This window comes from Mugil cephalus, chromosome 1 (assembly GCF_022458985.1).
Source record: "Mugil cephalus isolate CIBA_MC_2020 chromosome 1, CIBA_Mcephalus_1.1, whole genome shotgun sequence".
Classification (NCBI taxonomy): domain Eukaryota; kingdom Metazoa; phylum Chordata; class Actinopteri; order Mugiliformes; family Mugilidae; genus Mugil; species Mugil cephalus.
In genome coordinates, this window is record NC_061770.1 from 33,237,895 (window position 1) to 33,263,887 (window position 25,993).

The 25,993-nt window shown below is 42.5% G+C and overlaps 2 protein-coding genes and 1 long non-coding RNA gene across 9 annotated transcripts in view; 2 read left to right on the forward strand and 1 right to left on the reverse strand.

Moving 5' to 3' along the window:
- Positions 1-498: 498 nt before the first annotated feature.
- Positions 499-3,291, reverse strand: grpel1 (GrpE-like 1, mitochondrial). Its single transcript, XM_047596345.1, has 4 exons — positions 3,126-3,291; positions 2,035-2,185; positions 1,575-1,656; positions 499-1,225 (listed from the first exon to the last, which is right to left on the reverse strand). Exons 1-4 carry the CDS (start codon positions 3,191-3,193, stop codon positions 879-881), a joined length of 648 nt encoding a protein of 215 aa, XP_047452301.1. The 5' UTR covers positions 3,194-3,291; the 3' UTR covers positions 499-878.
- Positions 3,292-10,868: 7,577 nt separating this feature from the next.
- On the forward strand, positions 10,869-23,796 carry LOC125022103. Its single transcript, XR_007114413.1, has 3 exons — positions 10,869-10,955; positions 21,043-21,263; positions 23,071-23,796. It is a non-coding gene; the product is annotated as an uncharacterized LOC125022103 (long non-coding RNA).
- A 1,339-nt stretch (positions 23,797-25,135) lies between these two features.
- The window catches only part of sorcs2 (sortilin-related VPS10 domain containing receptor 2), a 308,443-nt gene continuing 307,585 nt past the window's right edge, over positions 25,136-25,993 (forward strand). For all 7 annotated transcript variants that reach the window (XM_047592596.1, XM_047592588.1, XM_047592604.1 and 4 more), the window contains exon 1: positions 25,136-25,582. In XM_047592596.1, the coding sequence (XP_047448552.1) occupies positions 25,232-25,582 (351 nt within the window). In that variant the 5' untranslated portion in view covers positions 25,136-25,231. The remainder of the gene's footprint in view (positions 25,583-25,993) is intronic.

The window sequence follows — 25,993 nt, forward strand, 5'->3', positions numbered from 1 at the left end:
CATATTATTAAAAAAAAAACTATCATAATGCAGGAATGAACATTACAATCTAATAATAATAATAAATAAATATATATATCTTAAATAATGAATATATCTTGGTAATTAGTAATTAGTTTGATGTGACCTGCAAATTTAACAAATCTTATCAATAGCAACAAGCAATAATGTCGCTAATTAGCAAGTACTCGTTTGAGGACGTTGGGACTTCATTGTCTGCAACTCTGGTTTTGCTCAGTCATTGGTGGCTTCATTATAATATAATGAAATAATCCCAGTGTCCACATGTGAGGACTTCCTGTTGAAAGATGATGCTTAGATTTTATTCTTCTTGGGTCCTTCTGATCCCAGTTACCAGGGAGAAATCAAACACTGATAGAAAAGTAAAAGCTCAGGACTCGGGAGGTCGATTTTATTTGCATGTCTTTCAGTTTTGTTCCTTGATTTATCCACAGAATGACTTTAAAACTCACAAAACAAGATTTCACAAGCGAGGAGTTCAAGATTATTATATATTTTTATTATTATTATTACTATTATTATTATAATAAGGGCTTTAAACAAAAGTCTGGAATGATGCACTACTCACTCTCTGCATGTACTTTACACGTCATGACAAATCTCCTTCACCGACTCCATGAAAGTATATGAACCGGTGGTTTCGCTTAAATCCGACAAACTGACTCGCGTGACCGAAGACAAACTTTATTAATGAAAAGACTCGTCTCGTGCCAAACAGAGCGTATCCGTTTTGAATGTAGTATTTTCCAGATACAAAGTTCAGATGGGTTCCTGTCTCTTTGAGGCACCTCGAGGTGGGTGGTTGGGTGGGTGGTGTGGTCCAGGACGCCACACTGATCCCAATCACGCCGTCAGTTCTACGGGCCCTTGGCCACGCCCACCAACGCCGGCCGCAGGGTGCGACCGTGGAGCTTGTAGCCCACCTTGGTTACTATGGCGACCGTGCCGGGCTCCTTGCCCTCCACGGGGGCGTGGAAGAGGGCCTCGTGCTCGTACGGGTCGAACTTCTGGCCGTCGGGGTTGAGCTTGACCAGGCCGTGCTTGGTGAACACCTTCTGGATCTGGACCTCGGTCATCACCAGGCCGTCGTACAGGTTCTTCAGGTGGGGGTTCTGGCTCGTCACCTCCTCCTTGGGCACGCTCTCCGTGGCCTTCTCCAGGATGTCGGCCACCTCCAGGAGGTCCTTGCAGAAACCCTGGATCCCTGGTGTGGAGGAAAGAAAGTGCTTGAGGCTCAGGTCTGACTTTGCATCAGCTCCCAGGCTATTTAACACGTAGCGTAGTGGAAATACAGCGTTTCTAACATTAGCTAACATTAGCTGCCACATGCTAATTGTTATACCAGAAGAAATATACAGAAGTATTACACGTAAAGGCACCATTCCTGACTTTAATAGTTGCATAGCTGCATGTTAACGAGCCTTTGAGGAACATTTAGTGATAGTGTTGCCCTTTGCCGGCATCTAGTGGTGGATTTGTGCAACTGCAGACAAAGGAACGGCCTGTGCACATCATGGGGAAGCAGCACAGCTAGAATGAAAAGGAGTCTTTACCGTATAGTTTGGCGTCCTCGATCATCTTTTGACTCCTCGTCCTGAGGTTCTCTGTGTCTGCTAAGGCCCTCTTGTACTTTTCCTGCAAAAAAACCCACAAAATAAATACGGTTTAAATACTCACTTTTATGAGCTTCATCAGCTGAGTTAATGTATTTAACAAATTCTGATTTGCTGCCAATTGAATTATTCTGGGTCTTTTAAAAGACACGGCTGAGGAACTCTTCTCTTATTTAGTATATTTTATGAAAGAAAGAGCAGATCCTGTCACTTAAGAAGCCTGAACCACTGTGTTTGACATGTTTAGTTTGTAAAATGACGTCTTATAGGCGCAAGAGCCGCGACTGGTCCCACTCTATATGTTGTGTGTTTCTGCTTTGGCATTTCCAGCTGCTTCTCCATCGTTTTGCATCGATGGAGATGGGAGCACACGGGGGTTCGGGGGGACACAAACATTTACCGTCATGTTGTTGAGCTGCTCCTCCAGCTGGGTCTTCTCCTCCACCAGGACTTTCTCCGCCGCGCTCTGCTCCGGCTTCTCGGCCTCCTCCTCCGAGCCCCGGTGGCCATTTTTCTGCTGGGTGGCCGTGCACAGCAACCGCGGAGACGCCCTGGGTGGAAAAGAACGGACACGCCGTGAGTATCCAACATCTATAGTATTACTATGGGACATTTTCTTAAACAGTACTAGATATTATTTTTACTTCCACAAGGTATTTAAGGTCTTTGCACAGACCTGCTAATTGGTGGCATCAGACAGATTAATTAGCACTACAGCCAAACTAGTTCTAAGTCTGTTGTGCAACCACCCTACATGTCAATTTCTACCTTTATAACAACAAGCTCTGGACTTTATTTTATGCACATGTGCACATGGTTGTTTGGTTATTTCATTTCATTTTTATTAGTGTGTTATCTATCTATCTATCTATCCATCTATCTATCTGGATACTTAAAAAGTAATACACTAGATTATGTCACGTTACAATACAAACTTCGTGCATAAATTTCACATTTAACACCACGTAAAAAGGTGTAAACAAACCACTAGTGCGCTGCTTAAATTAGCTGAATAATGAATGGAGTCTGGTTTAGCATTTAAAGCGTGTAAGTCATAGGTTACGACATCATAGACAAACGAAACAGTTCATTAATGGCAGGAAGACAAAAAACACACAAACGGGAGCGCACATGCTATAATATTTTAATTTTAAACCTCTGTTATCACGAGAGTATTTCACAGTTTGAACGTTAGCTTAGCACGAGCTACATCCCTTTCTCTACTCTGTCAGGTTATGTCATCAGCCTCCTGTTCCTAGCAAATGCCATGCTAACATGTGTCACACACAGACACGGTGTTTTAGCTGGAGTTTAACACACTACATCCCCCATAAACACATACACACGTCTCTGGGTTCGTGTTATATTCGGCTTGTTTTAGCTACAGGAAGGTCAACAGTGAGGAGCAGGATCGGGGGCTAAAGCTAACGTTGCTAACAGAGATAACTGAGTCAACCTTTATCTATTTAATTGTTTGTTTTTTTTCTTTACCTTATTAGCGCAGGTGAAGCCACAAGGGAGTAGCTCTGTCTCACAGCTCGTACGCACCAGCTCGCCATTTTTTTTTTATTAACAGGTACAACAGAAATAAAATAAAACACCTCCTTGTAACACACGCTGACGGGACGTACAAGTGTGATGTCAGCGGCGTGACGTCTTAGCCAATCAGAGACGCGTACAGAGAACGCCCCTCCCCGTCGACCAATCAGATTCATCGGAGCGTTTTTTCGAGGTGTAGTTCGGTTGCGGTAAAGTTAAAGGTGAAAGATACACATGTGACCAAGGACAGTTTTTTTTTTTTTTAAAAAAGAGCCCGAACCAGAGAGAAGGTTACTCAACCCGAGGTTATTTAATTCCTTATTTAACTCTAGTGGTGAGACATCAAAGCCTCATCTGCTGGTATCAACTTTAATCAAAAATCACTGATTTGCATTTTAATATTTTCCCATTAATCTTCTTAAATTTGTCCCATTAGCCTATGATTTAGTGCAGAGTTGGCAGTTACCAGTCTGATCTCAAACCGGCCGGACAAGTAACATTATAGCATTATAACCTATAAATAGCATCAAAGAAGATCCTTTTAAAAACATTTTAACAAAAACCTGAAACTTCCTAATAGGAATAAAAGCAATTTCGGCATGTTGCTGCCATCTGCTGTTCTACTTCTAGGTCTTGTTTTGTGCCTGTGACCGTGGCTAGATCCCCACAACTCCTAGTGGAAAAATTTCAGACAAAAAGACTTAGACTTCTTTGTTATAGAGCGAAAAAGCTGCTACAGACCAACTGACAAATGCTAAGGCTAATATTTACTCTCCTTTATGTCTACAGACAACTTCTACAACTTCTAGCTCACATAAGTCCTTCAGAAAAATGCTGAATCGTTCCCAAAAACACCACAGAGAGGCAACTGGACTTGTAGAGCTTCTTCAGTTCGAAAGGACTGGCGGTGACGTGGGCTCACAAAACTAGGAATAGGAGCTGGTCCTGAAGATTTAGCCCTGAAAGTTTAGAGCAGGAAAAATGGTCAAACTAAAAGGTTTTAAGTGAACACATTGTGATGACTGGGTTGGAGCGTCTCAAAAACTGCAGCTCTTGTGGGACGTTCCCCGTTTGCAGCAGTCAGCACCTGTCAAAAGTCGTCCAAAGAAGGAAAAGTAGTGAACTGGACGAACAAATCTGATCCACGATGGACTGGACTTCACAGCTCTCAGGAAGTCGAGGCTCACGGGGAGCAAAGGCTGGCCTGTGTAGTCCAGTTGAACAGGAAGTAGCGCAACTTGCTGAAGAAGTTAGGGCTGTTACTGACAGAAACTTGTCAGGACACAGTGCATCAAGGGTCTCTGGCCTGGAGTGCTGTGTGTCAGACTTGTGGAGCTCCATAAACTACATCTGCTCCAGTCTTCATGTCCTCCTCCAGTTGTCCACTCCTACCTAGATGAACAATTCACCAACCTGCCCATGATTCCTGTTATACTCTCAAACTGTCACATAAGATCATCATCTATATGTTGAATTATTAGATTCTACATGTTTCCTTCAGCCTCGCTGTATGTACCTATGACAGAAGTTTGTATATGTTCCTGCTGTTCTTTTCTTTCCATCTTTGTTTCTTCCCGGCTGGCCTTCAGCAGATGGGTCCCTCCATATGAGCTGGGCTCTTTTCAAGTCGTCTTCCTGTTGAAAGGGAGTTTTTCCTGCCACCATCGCCCTCAGACTTGCACTGGAGGTTTCAGGCCATAAGAAAACCGTGGCCCCCACCCCGGACCTTCCGCAGTATCTTGAGCCTGAACCGGGGCACCCGCCGTGGTCTCTGGTACCCCTATTAGGGGGGAGCCCAAAGTTGGGCAGCACTGGTTTGATGAACACACAAAGTTCAAGGTGTTGACCTGGCCTCCAGATTCACCAGATCCCAAACAGTTCAAGTATCTGTGAGATGATCCACCACAAATGCCCCTCCACTCAACCCATAGGACCCAAAGGCCTCTGACTCACTGGTGTCTCAGGTCCGTAAGGTGGTCCAAAGAGCAAGGACAGCTGGAGACCTATGGAGTGCTGCCATGGCAACCGAAGAAATATCCCTCTAATCTTAAACATTTTGTGACAAGATCACCTCCATGATTGCTGGTGCTCAAAATGCTGAGCTACGTCTTAGCGGGGTTCGGTAGCCTAACACTCATGCTTTGAAGCCCTTGAGCCACATCAATGCTCCACAAATTTAGCAGTTTTTGGGTGCTTTTCACCGACTATTTCTTCTGTCAGTCCTAAGTCTTTTAGAAGAGAGGTGTACCACCTTGACTTGTCTTTCTTTTTCTTTTTCTTTTTTAGCACCTGTTTAGATATACAATGACCTGGATGACCGAGGGTCTTCCCAGACATCCAGGTACACGGTTAAAGTGCTTGAAATCCATCTGCAAAATGTCAGTCAGTGAAAAATATCCTTCATAATTGTACTGTCACCTTTTTTTTTTCTGCCAGTAAGAGTTGGCAGCTATGACGTACGGTGAGCTGAGTCATTGTCGTTTTTATAGCGGCGAGATTAGAGCAACAAAAGTGACACCTAAAAAAAGAAAATAAATAAATAAATTTAAAAAAAAAGCAGGTTATAACTTGGGCTCCATCTGGGAGCCGTAATGTGCAGATCCCTTTATGTGAGCGGTGACAGTCAAATTGCCTGTATCTCCCCCGCACAGCCTTGTGAGTGACATTACCACTTACAGCCTGTTCATTCACAGATGTGTTGTCGGCCCGCGACCGCTTCCCATCAACTAATCAGCCGCATTGTAGACGAAATGAAACCGTGCATCATCTTCCTGTCTCTGTCTCTCTCTTCATTTCACACTTTTCAATTTCCTTTTCATTTTCCCGTCTCTCTGCTCTTTTTCCTTTCTCGGTGCACATTCTCACAAGGCGGGGCTAATTGATAGGCCATTTACTCAGCCCTGTGACTCCACCTGTTCATGTTTGCCTCGGCGGATGGGTGGGGGGCAAATTACTGCTTCATTCCGCCGTGAGCTTAGCAGACAGCAGACACTTTGGCACTTCCACCTTAGGAGGAGGTTTGTTTCATGAGGTGGAGCGCGGATTCCTCCAGTTTTCCGCTTTGATGAGGCGTGCAGGCTCGGACTTTGATGTCTCTCATTAACGAATCTCTCAAGGCTTTCGATAGGTGCTCGATCGGGGGAAGTGACTCAGGAAATGTGTCAGTTACGAAAGCGCCACTCGATAGGATGGAAGCTTTAGGCTTTTTATTTCCCCCACACTGATGAAAAGCTTTCAACAAATTGTTCACGCGGGGCTAGGCAGCCTTGGTGGTTCTATCTGAATTAAAATCTGCTCGAGTTCATTAAAGGGGTAATCAGTAGAGAGTTCGACTCCGCCAGAGGAAGCACACGGAGGAAAAAGGATGGTCTGGATCCTTGCGTTCCTCTAATTACATCCAAATTGGTCGTTCTTACAAAAAATCTCCGACTACATTTTTCTAATTTGTTAGAAACTTTATTCTTGATTTAATGTCAGTATTTAGACAGAGACAAATATTTACCTTGAAAATCACAAACTGAGCATAAAATGTTGTGACTGAACCGATCAGCCACAACATTACGACTGCTGACAAGAGAAGCGAATAACATCTTCAATCAGTGTCCTGCTGGGAAACTTTTGGACCTGACATTCAGGCATGTGTATGTTACTTAGACGTGTAACACCCACCTAGACCAGACCAGACCGGGCACCCCCACCCCATAGCGATGACACTCCTTGATGGCAGCAGAATCAAGAATCAAGAATCTTTATTGTCATTATGCAAGGCACAACGAAATTCTGTTCAGCAGCTCTTGGTATAAATGTACAGATCTGAGATATATAAATAATATAAATATAGAATAGGAAATATAAAATAGAATAACAAGTTAAAATAAAAAATAGAATTTAAGAATAAAATAAGATGAGATGAGAGGTAGTAGTGCAATCAAGGATATTTAAAGTGACCAGTATGAATATTGCATGTATAGCAGCATGTTTAGACAAGGTGCAGTGCAGTATCAGAGTCTATCTGGTATCTGCAGGGGTTTAATGCTCAGTCTCTGGATGGGGGGGTATGTGAGAAGATGGGGTGATGGATTTCACAGCTCTGGGGAAGAAGCTGTGTCTCAGTCTGTTTGTGTTGGTCTTTATATTCCTGAACCTCTTCCTGGAGGGAAGAGGCACAAACAGTTCGTGGCCTGGGTGGGTGGGGTCTGCAGCTATACGGCCAGCCCTCCTTTGGACCCGGCTGTCATACATTGAGTCCAGGTGTGGGAGAGGACTGCCAACAATCCCCTGTGCGGTTTTCACCACCCGGGCCAAGTCCTTCCTGTCCTGTACAGTGCAGCTCCCATACCACACTGTTGCACTCAGACAGAGGATGCTCTCTATTGTGGCTCTGTAGAAGTTGTGAGCAGACATCTCCAGCAGGATGCTTACGTTCAGGCCATTAACCTCCTGAGACCTGAGCTCTAGTTTGGTCTGCATTTTTAATTTCTACAAGGTATTTGGAATGAATAGGACCTAAGATGTGTAAAAACTAAGCATCATCTTTGAACAAGAAAAAAAGTTGTCCTTATATGTGGACACGGGGCTTTTTTCACTATAACAATAAAGTCACCAGTGTGTAGCAAATTGTAAAACAACTTGATTACTTGATTATTAGTGGCCTTGTAGCTCATTACTTGATACTAGATATATTTTGTTAAATTTATGAGTCATATCACCCTGAAACATGCTCCTAGCAACATTCTGGGGGAAGACTTCGCCCTCGACACTTGGGAAAATATTCAGATTTTTCACTCCATTCTTTTCCTATGGAGAAACTTAGAATTACCTAATTTACTCATAAACGGAAGTTCATGAGTAAATTAAATAAGTTCAGAGAGACTCATTGAGACATTATTCAACCACAATGAACCCGCTGGACTCCCCCGCCTTTCTATGACCTTCCATTCCCAAGATGCACAAACTTTGGACATTAAAATTATGATGTCTCAGGAATGGTAAGTGCTAGACAACCAAGAGTGGGGCAGGTGTAAAGGCCATTGATGTGGCAGAGCGTGGTTTCAAGGCTCTATGACCTTCCGTTCACGAGCTATTCATGTTTGTCCGATGTGAATAAATCACCATTTAACCCTAATCCTAACTCCTAACCCTAGGGCTACGCACTGAGTACCTGTCTTCTACTCTGTTCCCTCTCACACCGAGCACTTATCCTCTAATTTCTTTCCTCTGCACCAAGCTCCTGTCCTCTAATTTCTATTACTACTCATGCAGTTCTGTGCCACTACTGTATAGCATGTTCACTGCCACATGCCATAATGTTATGCCTGGTCGGTGCATAAGTAGACCGGAAGTAGCATTTGAATAACTCCATAAAACCTTTTCATAGATTTTGAGTTGGTTCATCTTGATTAAGCCTCTCATGAGTAAATAATGTTGGTTCTTACTCTAACTATAAACATCTTGTGGGATTACCTCAGCTGAGTTGGAATTACTTAAAAAGATCCATGCAAATTGTTACCTTCATTTTTTTTTTTAATTATTTCTTTGATTCGTGCTAATAGTCGTCATTAAATTACACTAACTTTATGCTGCATTCTACATCTTGATTTAATGTGTTTGCAGTGGTTCTGGTCTGATGAATTTAAATGTTAAAACCTTCTTTCAGGCTAAGGCTTATTTTAGCCCATCGTCCATGTTTTCCTCCCTTCCGGAGTTGGATTGGGGACACATGATGAGTGTGTTTGTTGTCGGGTGTTTATCTGGGTAAAGGATTTAGTCCTTATGAATAGTCATTGTGAGGCCTCGGCCTTGGGGATGGCAGACAGAGCCGTGTGTTTATTTACCATCGAGTAGCTCGAGCAACTTGCCAATGTGCTATAAAAGCATAAAAGGAGTGAGGGGCTTAGACACCGGCGATGAGAGGGAACACACAAGGGCACGGAGGAAAATGAACCTCACTTCAAAGCAGCGCTCATAATGGAGGAAAGGTCGGGACCTGGTGGGTGGGTACAGATTGTTTGAAAGTTGGTTTTATTTTTTGCCACACAAACTTGAGGACAACATATTCAAGGTTGTTCAATTATTCATGTTTGGGGATCCTCTCCAAGCCCTTTCACTTCTCCTCCGACAAGACTAACAAGACCTTCGCACTATTACCAAGGGGATGTTTGTTTACACGGATCACATCAAGAGCAGGAAAACAGCTCGTCTGGGTCAGATGATTGCTTCGGTTTCTGACGGGCAGGGTGCGCAGACCGCCAGCAGGGGGCATTTGGGGCTCGTGTTTTAATGAAGGGCTTGGGCTAGGCAGAAGGGAACGCCATGCAATACAACAGAGCCCGAAGGTGGAGGCTTACTCAGTGCTGCTGACACCCACAGGACAGCCCACACCACAAAGGAAGACTTTCATTCATCATCTTTTTTTCCCTTTCTCCAAGAGGCAGTCCTGCAGAGTGCTCCGCGGAGTCACAAAGGCCCTGTCAGCACCACTATCTGTACAGCCCATCACTTTGTGTAATGGATAGGGAGAGTACTCTGGTACTGTATGGCTCCTAAATGCAAAAATGAAATAAAAATTCCCTCAGTAAGCACTGGGTTGCATCATGTTTTCTTACTTTCTAGATTCAAACTTGGCCAAATTGGGTCACACTTAGCTTGAAAGTCTTGTCGGTAGTGTCAACTCTCTATTTGACACCACTGAGAAATTCGACTTTCTGAATGCTGTCCTTGTCCCGGTTTACGTGCAACAGAGAAAATCGAATAACTCAAGGGAACATGTCCTCCTCTTCCACACTAGGTGGCGATATGTGTCTTATCAGCAGGTTAATTTGGCCCCCTTTCCATTTCACCTATTACTTTAAATAATAAACAAGAGTTGTTCGTGTGGCAGACTGCCGTTTCAAACAACAACCAGATGGATAATTGTACAGCTTTTTAATGTTGCGTGTAATGTGTGCACTACTTATGGTGCAGGTAGTTCTTCTACCGGCCCTGTTTACCTTCTTCTTCTTCTGCGACTGGCTTTCTTTTTTTTTTTGTTTTGGGTTCATAGGCCAGTGCAGCAGTTGTGGAGCATACGCACACGCATTGTCCAGTTAAAGTCTGACTAAGGCGTGTACATGTCAGAGGAAAATGGATTTCCACTCGTAGTAATGTATTTACATGAGGTTAAATTGTCCAGTTGAAGTCAGATTAAGGCAATAATTCACGTTCATGTAAACATTCCTATTGAGTTTTCAGCTAAAAGGTCCAACATGGTGTTAAACTTCTCAGTAAGGTTGGTCATTTACAATAATGTCAATCATGCATACACAACATACTCTTCTCTTTAATTTAGATTTTCTACATCGCAAAACTGGGCCAGCAGAGGGTCCAGTCTGGCTGGAGGGATGAATTAACACAGGAAGAGGAGAGGAAGGAAGAAAGGAAGGAAGGAGGAAGGAAGAAAAGTGTGATGATTACATAGAAGACGCCAACACATTACACTTTATGGTAGGTACTTTCTCCTGGACAGGAGACACCTAAGTACACAATGACTGGTTTCCTTGTGTTTCCTGCTCTTATTTTGAAAGTTCTTTGTCTTTCTCTGTGTTTCTTGTCCCACTTTACTTCCTGGTGCTGCTCCGCCCCCCTGATTAGTTCCACCTGTGTCTTGTTAACCCCTCAGCCCTTGTGTTTTTATAGGACTGTCTTCCCTTTGCTCTTGTCAGGTCCTCTGTCATATTGTTTTCCGTGTCCTTCAACCAGTTTCTCTTGGATTTCTCTGGCATCGTCGAAGCACCTTTTTGTTCTGTAAGTTGTACTGAAGTTTTACTTTGAGGCGCTCCCTAACTATTTAAAGAAACATGTGAATACTGGTGAAATGTATACAAAGCAGCTCCAGATAAAAAGCATTAAAACATGAAACTAAACAGTGAAACTGACCCAAAGAAAAGAACAGTACAGAACTATTTTGCTATAGGCCTTGAGGTTGTGTGTAGTTCTTGGGTGAGGTCCACAGAGCTGTGCGAAAGTGTTGAAAGTTTTTTGTTGAGGTTATTAGCTACCCAGTGTTTACATCTTACGGTCACTTCATGACAAGGTGGTACAAATAAACCAGTGGGTCTTAAAAATGCACTTTACTTGTAATTAATTTCAACGTCAATTGTTTCTGGAGGCACAAGTGAGACTTTAATGTTGTGGTTAATTATTATCATTGTTATTTGGATTATTTGGATCGGGAGAATGTTCATTAGCTGTTCACCAGCACAAACTTAACAAAGTTTTTAAATCTTATTTCAGTGTGCGAGGCACTTTAATGTAACATTTCAAGTGCTAGTGTTGTCAGAAATGGCAACATCATACACATGTAGCTCCAAAAAAGATGCCATTTACAGACAGGTAAGTGGTAATATTGTGGTTATATGTGAGAATTTTATTTGGGGAGTGGTTAAATGGGGGTACGTTGTAAACATACTAAACGCATTAATTATTTTCATCTAATTAGTAAGTGTTAAGAAAAGTATGCTAAATTCCAATCCTAAAATTCTGTCTTTATGGTCCATTACCAATGAATATATACTAACATAACTATGTTTTACTTAATGAGTAATTTTAACTTTAACTATGTGTCTACTCCACTGTGGTAATGATGTGTGGATCGATACTGAAGTATCAATACTTCTGATACCAGGTCTTTATGCACTGATTACCAGATTGGATTACCAGACACATTAGTATGTATTTGCACAAAGTATCGGATCAGTATCACTAATACCAGCCTGAATTTTACTCGGTATCGGATTGGAAAGAAAATCACCACAGCTCGAACATCCCTAGGAAGGAAGTCGGGGAGATAATGTCACATGGCGTGACCTCATGGCAAATCTCCCACCATTTGCTCCCTGTGCCAGCGTTAGTGATGTGCAGATCGATACTGAAATATCGATACTTCTGATATCAGGTCTTTACGTTGTAAAATCAATTCTCAAATCAAAATATCGCTAATTTGATACTTTAGTCATTCAAGATAATGACTGATACAAGACTGATCTAATTTGAGGATCTAATCCACTTCTAGATTTGTCCATGTTCCAGTGCATTAATTTCCCTCATCCCCGTAGACGTCTATGTTCAATGACTTTTCTTTCCAACCGTTCCCCAAACAATAATTAAGACATTTTCCTTTCACTGTAAACAAATCAGTCACAATTAGCATCGTCACAGCAGGGTACGTTCCATCGGCCCACCTTGTGTGGAGGTAGTGGGGGACGCTTCTTTTCGCCTATGATGCAGATGTGTGGCCCTGTTGAACATAAAAGGGAGGGGGGGGGGGGGGGGGTTGATTGAGTGGGAGTTGTGGGCGGGAAGGCTGGTGGAAAGTGGCGTGACTCTCTGGGGAAATCTGACAAATGGAATATTGTGAGAATTCCCGAAGCAAACGTTGACATCAAGCAGATGCAGAATAAAACTGTTTACTGCTGCGGTGAAGAGCGTTCAGAGATGCTAAGTATTAATAGAGCTGAAGGGTTTTATCACTTTTATGGCCTTGTGTGGCAACGGGGCCCGTTCTTAGACCTTGACAGCCAAATATAATTCTCCACTAAGTGTGTCGGAGGCTTTTAACGCAAATCATTCTAGTGTAACGGTGAACACAACATCTACAGATCAGTGTTTAACCATTTAAAGAGATGAAGGGCGTTCTAATAGTGTTGTTTCTTTTTCACGAAAAGGTCCAACGCTGCATCTTTTTAAAGGGTTTGTAGTTAATAAATAATCTATCATTTTATAGATGGAAACTATTTGAGAAAAACTTTTTGCTTATGCTGTCAGTAAGTCTTTACTCATATGCAGTAGGTGCAGTATATGGTGAGATGAGACGATGCGTGAATGAAGACATGGGTCTAGGTACAATACAAAGGAGAGTGTCAATAGTGCAAGAGCAGTACAAAACAATGGGGGACGATGTGTACTTGTAAAAAGACGTTGGTGCGAACCATTTATACTTGTATCCTTGTCAGTCTGGCTCTCTCTGTAAAAACGACACCCAAGCAGATTCATTCTTATCGAGGTACGTTACCACAGTAATTTACTCTGAACAGCTAACCTGCTTAGGGTCAGGGTAACTTTCAGGATTTATCCCGGTCTGATAATGATCAACTGTTCGGGAAAGAATGTCGTCCCCTTTCATTGAAGACCCGAGATTGGAGCCCATATCATGAGAAGAGCGCTACAGCGTGAACGCATTTTCCAGGATCGGTTGAATCCGTTAGACCACAGCGATTTCTATCTCTATGAGAGATACAGGTTCTCACGGCCCGGTCTGGCATACTTCAGTGAGATCCTGGAACCGTATGCTGCTTGGAGATGGGGGGTATGCCCTGCACCCCTTCCTGATGACTCCCTACCCAGACCCTGAACCAGGACCACAGACCCGTTTTAATACGGCCCACAACAAGACAAGGGTCAAAATCGAAAATACCTTTGGCCTTCTTAAGGTCCGACATCTGAGGGATGGGAGGGAGGGAGTATCCGACTGGACAGGCAGTGAGGGAGGCCGTCACGCAATTATTTGAATAAAGAAAGAAACCGTTTTGTTTTCCCCATGCACTTTATTTTACATATTTTCTTTTCTCTGTCCCTGTAAGAAAGGAATAAAACACATTAGTGATGCTTGCATCTTAATGACGGTGTTTGAATTGTGAATTGAAGAAGGTGTTGACGACCTGAACAATGGCTTCTTTCTACCAAATGGTACATTTATCAAAGTATGATACTGGAATCATTATACCCATTTACCTCCTGTGCACAGAGTCCTTGAAACTCATTCTTGAGCTTCTTTATTTTTAACTGAAGATATTCTATCTCTTTTTTTAAGCCCCTGTATTTGAGTTCCTGCTACAGCGTCTTCTTATAAAGAGCCCTCACAGTTTCAGCTCCACTCTGAAACCAGTGAAACATGGAGTACACAGATTAAAGCACAGAACCTGTATAATCCAGGAATCTCCTATTGCAGGAGAGGAAATGTCACATTAGCCTCCTCATGCCAGATAGGGTTGATACCATTACCTTTTTTTGATCCCCTTTTAAACCTCATTGGTCTGCTGCCTCTGGATGTGGAGGCTTGGGGCTCAGCTGGGGGTGGATGTGTTTCTTGCTGCAGTATTAACCTAGCAGTGGCAGCAATGAGTTATATTGAACACTTTAGTTATCAAACACTATGCGTAGACCACTGCAATTCACGAAATTGCAATTACATGAAATTGTAATAAAAACGTATGGCGGTTAAACTTTAGGGACCTGAAAACATGACTTCCACTAATCCATACCCTTGTCCTAGTCCCTAGCCCCTAGGGTTAAGGTCTAGGGTTATAGGCTAGAACCTAGGCCCTAGCCCTAGAAGGCCTGTGGTGAAAATATATCATAGACAAAAGAGTCCAAAACAGATATCTATATAGTGCAAAGATAATTCATCCTTTTGGGAATTGCTGCATTTACATCGGAGACATACCAAGTGAGTGTTGGCACGCCTCTGCATAGACTCTAAAAGTCTGCTGAGTGCTGCTGAGGGAATAAAACGCCATTCTTTTGAAAGACATTCCTTCTTCTGGTGTTTTTATAATGGAAAGTGCTGTCTACCACCTCAGTCTAAAGCCCTCAAATAGGTGTTTAATATAGCTAGAAAGGATGACTCATCTGATCAAATGACTTTATTCTTCCACATGTCTTTAGACCTTTGGTTTTTGGCACCACTGGACTCTCAAATGTACGTTCATCGTTGAAAGGAAGGGTTTATTTTCTGCAAACTCTCAATATCAACCTTCTCCATACAGAGTTGCTGTCACAGTCTGATCACGTTGATACGCTCGGTCACCTGAGAAGGGTCGTGATCATCGCCACCCCCCCCCCCCACCCTCTATATATCCCTCTAAAGCCCGGGCATCACGGTCATCAGATGTGCGGCGACTCTGATTAGCCCATCATCCCTGAAGGTTTGTTGTAGGTCAGGGTGATTGCTGGGAAAATTAAGCCTGCCTATGATGTGGCTCTGCGCATTACTCTCATTAGGAGAGTTGAAATGGGTCGGCACATTCGCGTAAGTGGAGGGGAAGAAGGAAAAACTTCAATAATGCATTAAGATCGATTATTTGACAAGAAAACAGTTTTCAGTTCTAGTTGTTGCTAGGTACTGTTAGGGCTTACAGATGTCAATCAATTTCTAAGCAGCTTTTATGAACTGGTATGACCTGGCTATTCATTAGTGTGCTCAAATGGAGTACTTTTTACTTCAAATAATGTGACCTTTTCACCCTGAAGTTTTTGCAGCACGTCCAGACTAATGAGGTATTCACTGTTGCACCTTTGCACTTGCGCTGATCTTGAAATATAATAGTAAAAGCCTTCTGCAGTGAATCAGTTTCGGTGTATTCACCATGTTCACTTTGAGATGCATGTATGCATGGAAGGGTGAACATGAAAACACTCGTGTATATTGTCCTGTACAAGCCTGTTCATGCATCAGTGGTGCCAAGTAACACGGAGTCATTCAACGGGACCAGCCAGGGTGAGTTATCAACCTCCTCGCTTTTTAATGTGGGACGACAGAGTGTGACCGCGAAGGGAACGAGGAGGAGGACGGCCCATGTGTGGTTCCTAAATAGATGGTCACACCTTTTAGACCATGCAAGAGGAAATGGGAAAACGCTTAGGAGGCGAGCGTTGGGATCTTTGTGTGTGTGTGTGCATTGGCTTTAATAAGTGCTTTAAGATTTCTGAACTGAGATAATTACTCCTCAGGAGTTCAGTAAGGTCAGTCGCTGGGTGGAACATCCCATTAAACTGTGTTGGGAGTAAGCTCCGCATAGGATCCAGGTGTGTTGGAACCATGTCTGTTTAGGACCAACTTTTATCTCAATTTATAGATTATCATTATTTCAATCAATTTATCTTTATTTATAAAGCACTTTAAAAACAACACTGTTGGCCAATGTGCTGTACAAGTACATCAGGAGAGTTAAAAAGACCAGAACTAAAATCATTAAACAGGCAAACTATAAAAACTGTAAGAAGCCAAAGAAGAAGAATTGAATCGATATGCAAAGGCAGATTGTTCCAGTTTAGGGGCAGCGACTGCCAACAATCACAGCCAACAATGACCGATCTGCCACCCTGAAAGACCTTGAGAGATACTGATGGAGCGAGGCCATGAGCACATTTTAAAACAAATAAAAGAATTTAGAATGAATCCAGAAACGAACCAGAAGCCAGTGAAGTTCAGCCAAAATTGGGGTAACTTATTCCTCTATTTTGGTTCCAGTTAAAAGTCAGGCAGCAGCATTTTGGACCGGCTGCAGACGAGAAAGTGACGTCATCTGGCTAAGACCAACAAAAAGTGCGTTGCAATAATGTAAATGAGTTGTGACAAAAGCATGGATTAAAATCTCAAAGTGACCTGGAGATAGAAACTGTTTCAGAGAGAAAACAGAAGAGGGCCTAGTATAGAGCCTTGGGGCACTCCTAACCTGAGAGGTTCTGTATGACAGGGGTCTTCAACATTTTTCAGGCCAAGGACCCCCAAACTAATGGCGAGATTAAGAAAGGACCCCCTACTTACTGTATGTGCTCTATATTAAACTCGGTCTAGTGCTATTTATAAATATCCGTTATTATTGTCATTTTGCATTCAATATGAAGCTATTCAAATAATATTTTTTTTTTTATTTACAACATGTGCAACAATAGTCTGGATGTGCAACTGCAATAAAACAATTGGTTCAATGCCAATTGTGGGGATTCTGACAGTCAACATGTATTATGCAGCCTTGTGATTGGCTCAGCAGTGATAGGGGTGCGTTGTGTAGCGGTGCGCTGTTGAGACAGCTCCTGTATTGCTGAATGAGAGAAGAGTTGCCTGAAAGATAATGTCTTCTGCCTCCATTTATCCCTTTTCTAAAATATGTTGGATTCGTGTTAACTGGTATTTAAAGAAATTAAAATTTTTGGGGAAGAAAAAAGTCTCATCAACCAAAGATTTAGCGACCTCCCTGCAGTACCTCCACGGACCCCCTAGGGGTCAGTGGCTCCAACTCAGACACACAAACTTCTGAGTTAGGTAGGACCTATTTTGAACATTTTGAAAACATTGATGACCGTCATTTAACTTTCTCCGTTGGCTTGGTTGATTCTCTGTGGACCTGTTTATCTCATTCTTTTCCCTACCGTTGACCACTTAGGTTCTATGGTGGGACTTGTCTGAAAGATAGCACTCTGGACACATAACAATCACACAAAACTGAAAGAGTCAAAGTATTAGAGTATATTGTAATTACAATATAAGATCACAGTACCTCAACACACAAAGTGGCAAGGAGGATCTCAAAAGACAGTTTTTCATGCAATTGACTGGCTTCTCGATGTTAAGAATACACACAACCACTAGGCCTAAGTTTTTATGATGATGACCACAACTTTGCTGTTACAATGTGTCACACAAAAATAGGAAAAGGCCCCTTTCTTTGACATCAAACACCTAGACAGTGTCTCCTCATACATAACTCTAGGGCACTTGTGTCCAGTAGTAAATCATCATAAGGGTATAGTAAGTACTTCAACAGAAACACCATCTTGGTGCTTAAGAATAACCCAGTAAGGAGGACAAAATGCAAACAATTTTGAATTAATGATCAACTGGTAACTTAAGTTCAGTTCAGTCGCTGTTTTTTCATCAAACTCATCTCTAGCAGCTCTTTTCTAGGGTAAACCGACTCCACTATGCACCGAGCATCAGCCCAGTTAAACAAAGCTGACTCCCTGTAAACACACCTAATGGGGGCATTTTATTGCAAACTTGAAAGGAGAAAATCATTGCTAAATTCCATCTCCGTGATCTCTTAGCAAACTGAAGTCGGTAAATATTTCACGGCGCTCGCTGACGGGAGCCCGTGGCTTCGTTCTGTTTGTGTGATCGCAGATGAGAGGTATGGATTAGTAACGCGGGCCTTGCATCATCTGAGCGGAGAGACGGCCCAAGGGAAGGCAAACCTTGGATTGCAGGAGTCCGGCTTGTTGGCGCGCTTCTGAGCCGCTGCCGAATGTAGCGTCGTCATGAAATTTTCATGGATAATTGGAACTTATGAAGATTAATGTGCATTCGTGACGCTGGAGAGCCTCAAAAAGGCTTTGATTCTCGACAGCTTCCAGAGGCTGTCTGCTTAGAGGAGGCTTACCGTGGCTCTGGCTTCATCCCTTGATGCTGATTGATCATTTGATCACTTCATTCGCACGTTGTCACCGTACGCCAGCGGTTCTGTTCTTACTGTGCTGTGCTCTTACATGCCCCAGAGGATCTGCAGTTTAACTTCACTGTAATTTATTGCAAATTATACCAATTAGGGAATGCATAGAAGCAAGTCTAATTGTATGCTTCACTCTCATTACCGTTATTTCCCCTCCATACACTGCATAGTGTGATAAATTTAATTACGAATCAACCATAAAAAGCTTCCATAAGGTTATTTGGTGCAAAATTATATTCATCGCAGAAAACATGCACCTCATATATTTCTCTTTTGAGGAAATGTATTTAAATGGGTTTGATGGGAAGACAATAAAGACCCATTGTTGTACATTCTCTTATCTCATTGGCTTTGCATTCTCTAATAAAATCTAACATGCAAATGTTTTGTTTCAATTTGTTTTACATTTATTTGGCTTAAAAATCTTAAATACTGCTTTAAAGAAACGTTTGCAAACTGTTCCTTTTTTGTAGAGGTTTTAAATGGAAAAATCAAAAAATAAAATTTACACCCTGTTGAATTTATTTCTTTTTGTTTTTGTAACAGCTGGCGTTAAACTTTGTTTTGTCTTTTTCCCAATCATTACAAATGTGTCTGCAAAGCTTTTTCGTCTCTCAGGGGGTCAGGAGGTTTTTCTTTTCCTGCAAAAACAATTTTTTGCATTCTGTCAAAAACAAAAAGACGTGTTGATTCTCTTGCACGTGATTGACATGCTAAGCAATTTTTTCCTTATCAACTTTAGGGTGAGACCATAGACGGTATAAATATGGATAAAGGTGAAGCCAAAGCAAGTAGAGCTCCCTCTGGTGGCTGGAGGCTGCAGTACAGGTCATATGCTCCACCTCCTCCATGTTAGTCGATGGGAGTTGGGCTGAAATAAAACTCTAAAATACTCATCAAATGATTTGTTTTTCGAGGATGGTTTCTGTAATTTTAGGCAGTTGAATGTTGATGCATGTTCAAGCGTAAACAAGACGTGACGTAACATTTCCATGTAACTGGTGGAGCTGGAATAGAGCACGGCATTAATTAAATGAAAAAGTGAGTGAGTCTGGAGGAAGTGTGGATACAGGGCTCAGAGGGTGACGTAGGACAAAAATGCAATGCATTGTGGGCTTAGGGGGCAACTGGAAAGTCGGTTCACATTGTGCGATGCTGCACTTGTTGTTGCATGTTAACATTAATACTAATGATGTGCTCTGATTGTACAGATTGACACAATATGAATACTAAACCTGTATGATGTATATTTTCGAGCTATGGTCGTCTGTTCAAATGCGCTATAGCTTAAAAAGTATAAAAGCCGCAGCTTAGAAATCTGTGTATATAATGTGTTCACACATGGGCAAATTGAATGACTATGATTAGAAAATGGGTACAGAATGAGAAATTAAGCGTTTTATTGTCTACTACTCCTTCTACATCACAATGTCAGTCAAAGGGTTAAAGTGGCAAATTTGCGAATGTTGTATCAATGTAAACAAACAATCTTTGACCCTAAAAATGGCGCTTGTGACCCACAATGCCTTGCGCGGTCGCGTGGCCTTTCGAGCCCTGTTGCGGTGCCACTCTCGGACCGTGCTGATCAGACTTTGGCTCCAAACTCACAAGATGGCGCCGCACGTATTCCTCGGAAAATGGCGTAGTCCATATTTATATACAGTCTATGGATGGGACAATAATTCACAATACTTTGCTGTTTGTTAAAAGAGATGTTTTTGGTTGGTGACAAAGTAAAACTGATGACTTTTTTTACTACTTTAATCCACATCCCCTCTGGGTCTCCATGGAGAGTTCTTCATATAGTAGTGGAGACACAGAGTAAATCTCCAACAATTCCATTATTAACACTTTTTGCATAATTTCTCCAGGCATGTAAAAACAACTCCTCTATAATTTAATACACACTATTCAGTCATTTACTGCCGACTCCTTACCCCAACACCAAACATCTCAACGAAGGGTTTACCTTTACCCAAAAACCAAGTACCCAATATTCTGCAAATATTTGGCCCCCACAGACTAATAATAAGAACCACACACACACACACATTATGAAATATTTAAACTTAAGCTCCAGTTTAGGAGATGCAATTACAGGCAGGATGCTGATGGTAGAGGTCACACAGGGTGCATCGCCCTCCTTCCTTCGCCTGTACGAGGAGAAAGAAAAACCTCCACCCCAGAGGCAGGCTGGGCGCAGGCCTATTTCCAAGATCACAGGTTAATGTTTAATTTAACAAGACGAGGCTTTTGATCTGCGAAATCTTTAGACATCACATTTAGGTGAAGTTTTCATGTTGATGCCTGTTACTAATGCCGGCTGAATTATTCAACGGTTTTCTGGGCCGCATGCATTATTTACGCCGTTATCTGCTGAATTATTTTCTTGAAATGACTGAATAAGTGGGGGGGGGGGGAAAAAAAAAGGCAAATAAACCATTTGGAGCTGGAAATCCTTGAGGCCCGGGCCCCTCCTTTCTGCTCTCCTGCATCACCTACTCAGCTCGGGGTTTAAGAAGTGAAACCTATGAAAGAGCCAGACAGCTTGAGCGCAGGATCGGTGTTGTGATGATTTGAAAACGTGTTTTTCTTGTGTGTAACAGTGATGAACCTTCCCACCTCCCAGCCGTCAAATATTCAAACCACTCCTGGCGCCTGGTCTAAGACCTGTTGAGCCAACAACACCACTCCCTCCATTCGTTCCCAACCGGCAGCAGCAGGAGCGCTCTTGTAAATAATGAATTGAGATCACCTTTTCAACGCAGACGCGACTCATCGCTCACCCAGACCAGGCGTCTTTCTCTTGAGAGGAGGTTCTGCTGAGGTAATGCAGCAACGCATCCTCCCTGCAGCACATTCACATCTGAGTCCTGTAATTAAAACATGCGTCTGCAGTTTCACTTGTTTGTTAATCATCATCAAACCTGACACGATGGTGTATATATATATATATATATATATATATATATATAAATATATATATTTTGTTTTTAGTTTTTAGTTTTGGGGGGATCAGTCCTCATTTCACTCAGTGGAGACCTTTGCTTGTGTTTGCTGATCGTGTACTACACAGGTGTGTTCAGCACTAAAAATGTATTTATTTATTTTAAATCCTTCTTTCTATACTTTATTCTGTCCTTCTTCACTTCCTCCTTTCCTTCCTTCTATTCTCTCTTCCTTCCTTCCTTCCTTCCTTCCTTCCTTCCTTCCTTCCTTCCTTCCTTCGTTCTTTCTTTCTTCCTTATATTCTTCCTACCTTCTTTACTTCCTCCATCCTTCTTTATTTCCTTCTTTCCTTCCTTCTAGAATTCTCTTTTCCTTCCTTCCTTCCTTCCTTCCTTCCTTCCTTCCTTCCTTCCTTCCTTCCTTCCTTCCTTCCTTCTATTCTCTCTTCTTTCTTTCCTTCCTTTGTCCCTTCTTTAATATAGAAACCAGGTGTTTTGATTTGTCATTCCTTCCTTCCTTTACTTCCTTCTTGGCTACCTTCTATACTTCCTTTCTTCCTCCCTTCCTTCCTTCTACACTTCCCTCTTTTTCCTTCCTCCCTTCTTTAACAGAGAAACCAAGAATTTTGATATTTGTCAGTCCATCCTTACACACTTCCCTCCTTCTATACTTTCTTTCTTTCTTTCTTTCTTTCTTTCTTTCTTTCTTTGCAATAAGAGCATATAAATCCTTAAAGGGTCATGAACCAATTTATGGTCGTGGCAGCTGAAGTTCTGCCCAGTAACTAATAACATATAGTTGGTACATGGTACTGAATACGTCAGTGTAGGTTATTATACAAACAAGAATCTGAATGGAAACGAGAGGCTAACACATTAGCACAATGTTGTTTGCAATTCTTTAACTAGCATCGAGTATGAAGTGGACGAAGCTTCCTATTGGAGTGTAAAGTGTTGTTTCTAATATTAATACTTTTATTTTGTTATTTCTCTTTATAAAATTTGGGATGGAAAAAAAATTTTGGAATTGGGCAGCGGTTGATCACATGTCGTGAGAACACGACAACAGACAAGAACCAAGAATACGTATATATGAACTACTATAAACTATCATTTATATTTTATATTAACTATTATTTTCGGCCTCTTGGGGGCAGTATAACACGCTGTAATAATGACGGCCAGACTGAACCAAAACGGAGTAAAAACAATGAGCTAAAAGGGATTAAAATGGCTCATTTGCACTAATGGAAACTGTAAAGAGATAATTCTCTCTGCGTCTGTGACTAAAAGGAAAAACCTGCCACATTACGGCCGTCATTTTCTTTACGCACAGACCTGTGCAGGTTTAATCTGTTGGATTGTACGGATTAGCATGACAGAGCTTTATTTCACAATGATTCAATTCAACGCAAAAACTTAACACAACCCCCAATACAATGTTAATTAACTGCATATTTCTTCATGCATGCGCCTGTTGAGCCCAGCGTCGACTTAACGAAAGGGTTTTTTCAAGGTTCTAAGATCGAGCTACTCATCAGTTTGTCAAATTAACATAATTAAAAGGTCACATCTGGCCACACTGATGCAGTAAAAGTCCGTTTATTTAAGCGGAGCTAACTGCAGAATGTTAAGTGTATCAGTTACATGTTGCACTTTCTTTGTCTGTTGTGGTTTATCCATCAGCAAACGCATGAACAGAAGAATCAACAGAAAGAAGGGATCAATGTTTACGTCCGCCTGTCGTGACCCGGGGGGCTCGGTGTAATCCAGCCTCTCTCTGTGATTGGATGATGGACACAGAGGTGAATGCTATTACTTAGTGGGATCTAAGGCGACCTTTGACCCCTTGGCCAGCTGACCACCGACACAGTGAGTGGGCTGACCATCATGCAAACCTCTCTGTTTTGGGGGGGGTTCTTCGCGTTATATAATTTACAGCGGGAGTGAAATTCAAATCAAGAAATCATTTAGCGTCTTGATGCACTATGTATGATTTCAGTCTAAGTTGTGTCTAAAGTGGCCACACTAATTATGTTGCACTCGCTCAACGTCAAACAGATTCTCTTCTATCTTTTTCTCAGTGTCGGTGGGTTTTGACTTTACTAAATCTGTCACAAATGTGTTGCTGGTTCTGCAGAACAACATGCAGAACACACATCATTACCAACGGATTACTTATTTATTCATCATCTGCTTCTCAAAGAAAACAGCTTCTTTATTTATGTGTTTTAAAATCAACCCGAGAAACGACAAGTGCAGCATATTCTGTCTTCATACTTAATATTATCAAATACAATGCAGGACGTCTTCACTCTGATGTGTCTCACACACTTTAACTGAACTGTGAACAGATTGTTTTGATATTCATGTATCCTTCCTTCCTTCCTTCCTTCCTTCCTTCCTTCCGTCTTTCCTTCTTTGCTTACATTCTTCTTTACTTCCTTCCTTTCTTCTATTTTCTTCTTTACTTCCTTTCACCTTTAATTCCTTCTGTCAATCCATCTTTACTTCCTTTTGTTCTTCCTCATTTAATTCCTTCCTTTGTGACTTCCTTCTTTTCTTCTTTACTTACTTCCTTTCATCTATTTCCTTCTTTACTTCCTCATTTACTTCCTTCCGTCTTTACTTCCTCCATTAATTCATTCTTTCCTTCATTCCTTACTTCCAACTTTCCTTATTTACTTCCTTCCTTCCGCTTTTACTTCCTGATTTTCTTCTTTATTTCCTTCCTTTCATCTTTATTTCCTTCTTTCCATCCGCCTTTACTTCATCTTTTATTTCCTCCTTTTCTTCTTCTGTACTTCCTTCTTTATTTGCTCCTTTACTTCCTTCTTTCCTTCTTTCCTTGCTTCCTTCCTAGCTTACGGAGTCAGAACTGCAGTTGCTCACTGATTTTCCTAAAAGTCTCGCTGCCAAACGGTCGTTGTCCGATCACACACAGTGTCTGGACTGAACAGTCCGATAATAAGTCTGTATGAGTGAAAAGTCAGAATTATGAGCTAAGAAGACGTAAATATGACATATAAGGTAAAACCTATAAAAATCTAATACACACAACAAGTACAGTATTACTTTACTATTTACAGTACTATTCCGGTTACTATGATTTTCTTTACAGTACCTGTTTGTCTACTGTGATTTAATATTCAAACGTCTGTGATTTTGTCTCATGGACAAGCTTTTACTGTGACATTTACAGCCTTCTTCTGTAAAAGTGAATAATGGTGTTGTGTTTACTACAGTACACAACTGTAGATTTCAACGCCTTTTGTTACGATGATAACATTTGAGAATAAGTATTCCGCAAACTGACCCTCAAGGCCAGGAGTGAGTTTACCAGACAGAACCACTGCCTTACCGGTCAGCTCTAGTTGTCATGTATTAATATTTCTCCATGAAAGTAACAAGTGTGAGGAAATTAACAATGGGTTTCACACGAGGTTCATATTTTTCCTGGGATGATCGTTCACCAAAGCATCTGTCACCTGAGGATTCGCGGTCCATTGATGGCCTGATGAATAAAAATGTGTTCAAAATGACCCGCAGCTCCTGCATTTGAATATTTCATGCCGTGACACTTCATTACAGGCGGACTGAGTAACAGGAGTTCGGTGCAGCTGCAGGACAGCAGATGGCACCGCTGCGCCGTTTCCGTGCTTTCTGCTTGGCACGGAGACGCGTCCACGTTGTTCACACTGTCTGCCTTCGCTCCTCCACTTCCCCTCCCTCCATCCCTTCCTCACTCTCTCTCCGTCGGCTTACAGTATACACCTATCTATCTCCCACAAGCATCAGCAGTCTCTCCATCAGTCTCCGCGATACGGGCGCTACTACGGCGCAAAGCATGGCACCCCTGCGCCCCGAAGAACCGGCAACTGCCGCCGCGCACCTCTGCGTCTTTCTGTTGACCGCCTCGGCCTGGATGGCACTGCCGGGACCCGTGCGCGGCTCCAGCGGAGCTTTAAACCGGCGCGGCTGGGAGGATCGTGCGTTTGACATGGGCGGAGATGGAGGCTCCCCGCTGGGCTCGCAGACGGACGCGGACGAGGAAGCCGTCGGCGCGGGGAGCTCGCCCCGCTTCAAGAGGGCTCTGTCCTGGGATAAACAAATGTCCCTGCTCAGCAGCTCGTTCGTGCTCAAAGGGGATGCGACCCACAACCAGGCAATGGTCCACTGGACAGGAGAGAACAGCAGCGTAAGTAGCCTGCTCACCCCCCACCACCCACCACTCACCCCCCAACCCATCGTCCTCTCGCCCCGTCCCGTCACGATCCGCTGGTTCATGCACCATCCCCACCAATCCCATCTCTGTCACCTTCCATCCATCACTCCAGTCACGGCGCACATCACCAGAAACAAGTTATTGTTCTCGCAGAAGGCGGCTGCTGCTGTAGACGCACGGGCACTGTGTGGTTTTTACGCATCCAGCGGGTCCACCTGGGCGCACGGTGGATGTTAGGATGTTAAAAGGCTCTGGGCTTTGTTGAGAACATCAGATCTTATTTTTTTTTTTTTTTTTTCTCACACCAGGGTTTCCACAAATATACACTACTTACTTCCACCAGGTCACGTGCTGACCTGGGACATCGTGCCATTGTCTGTTTAC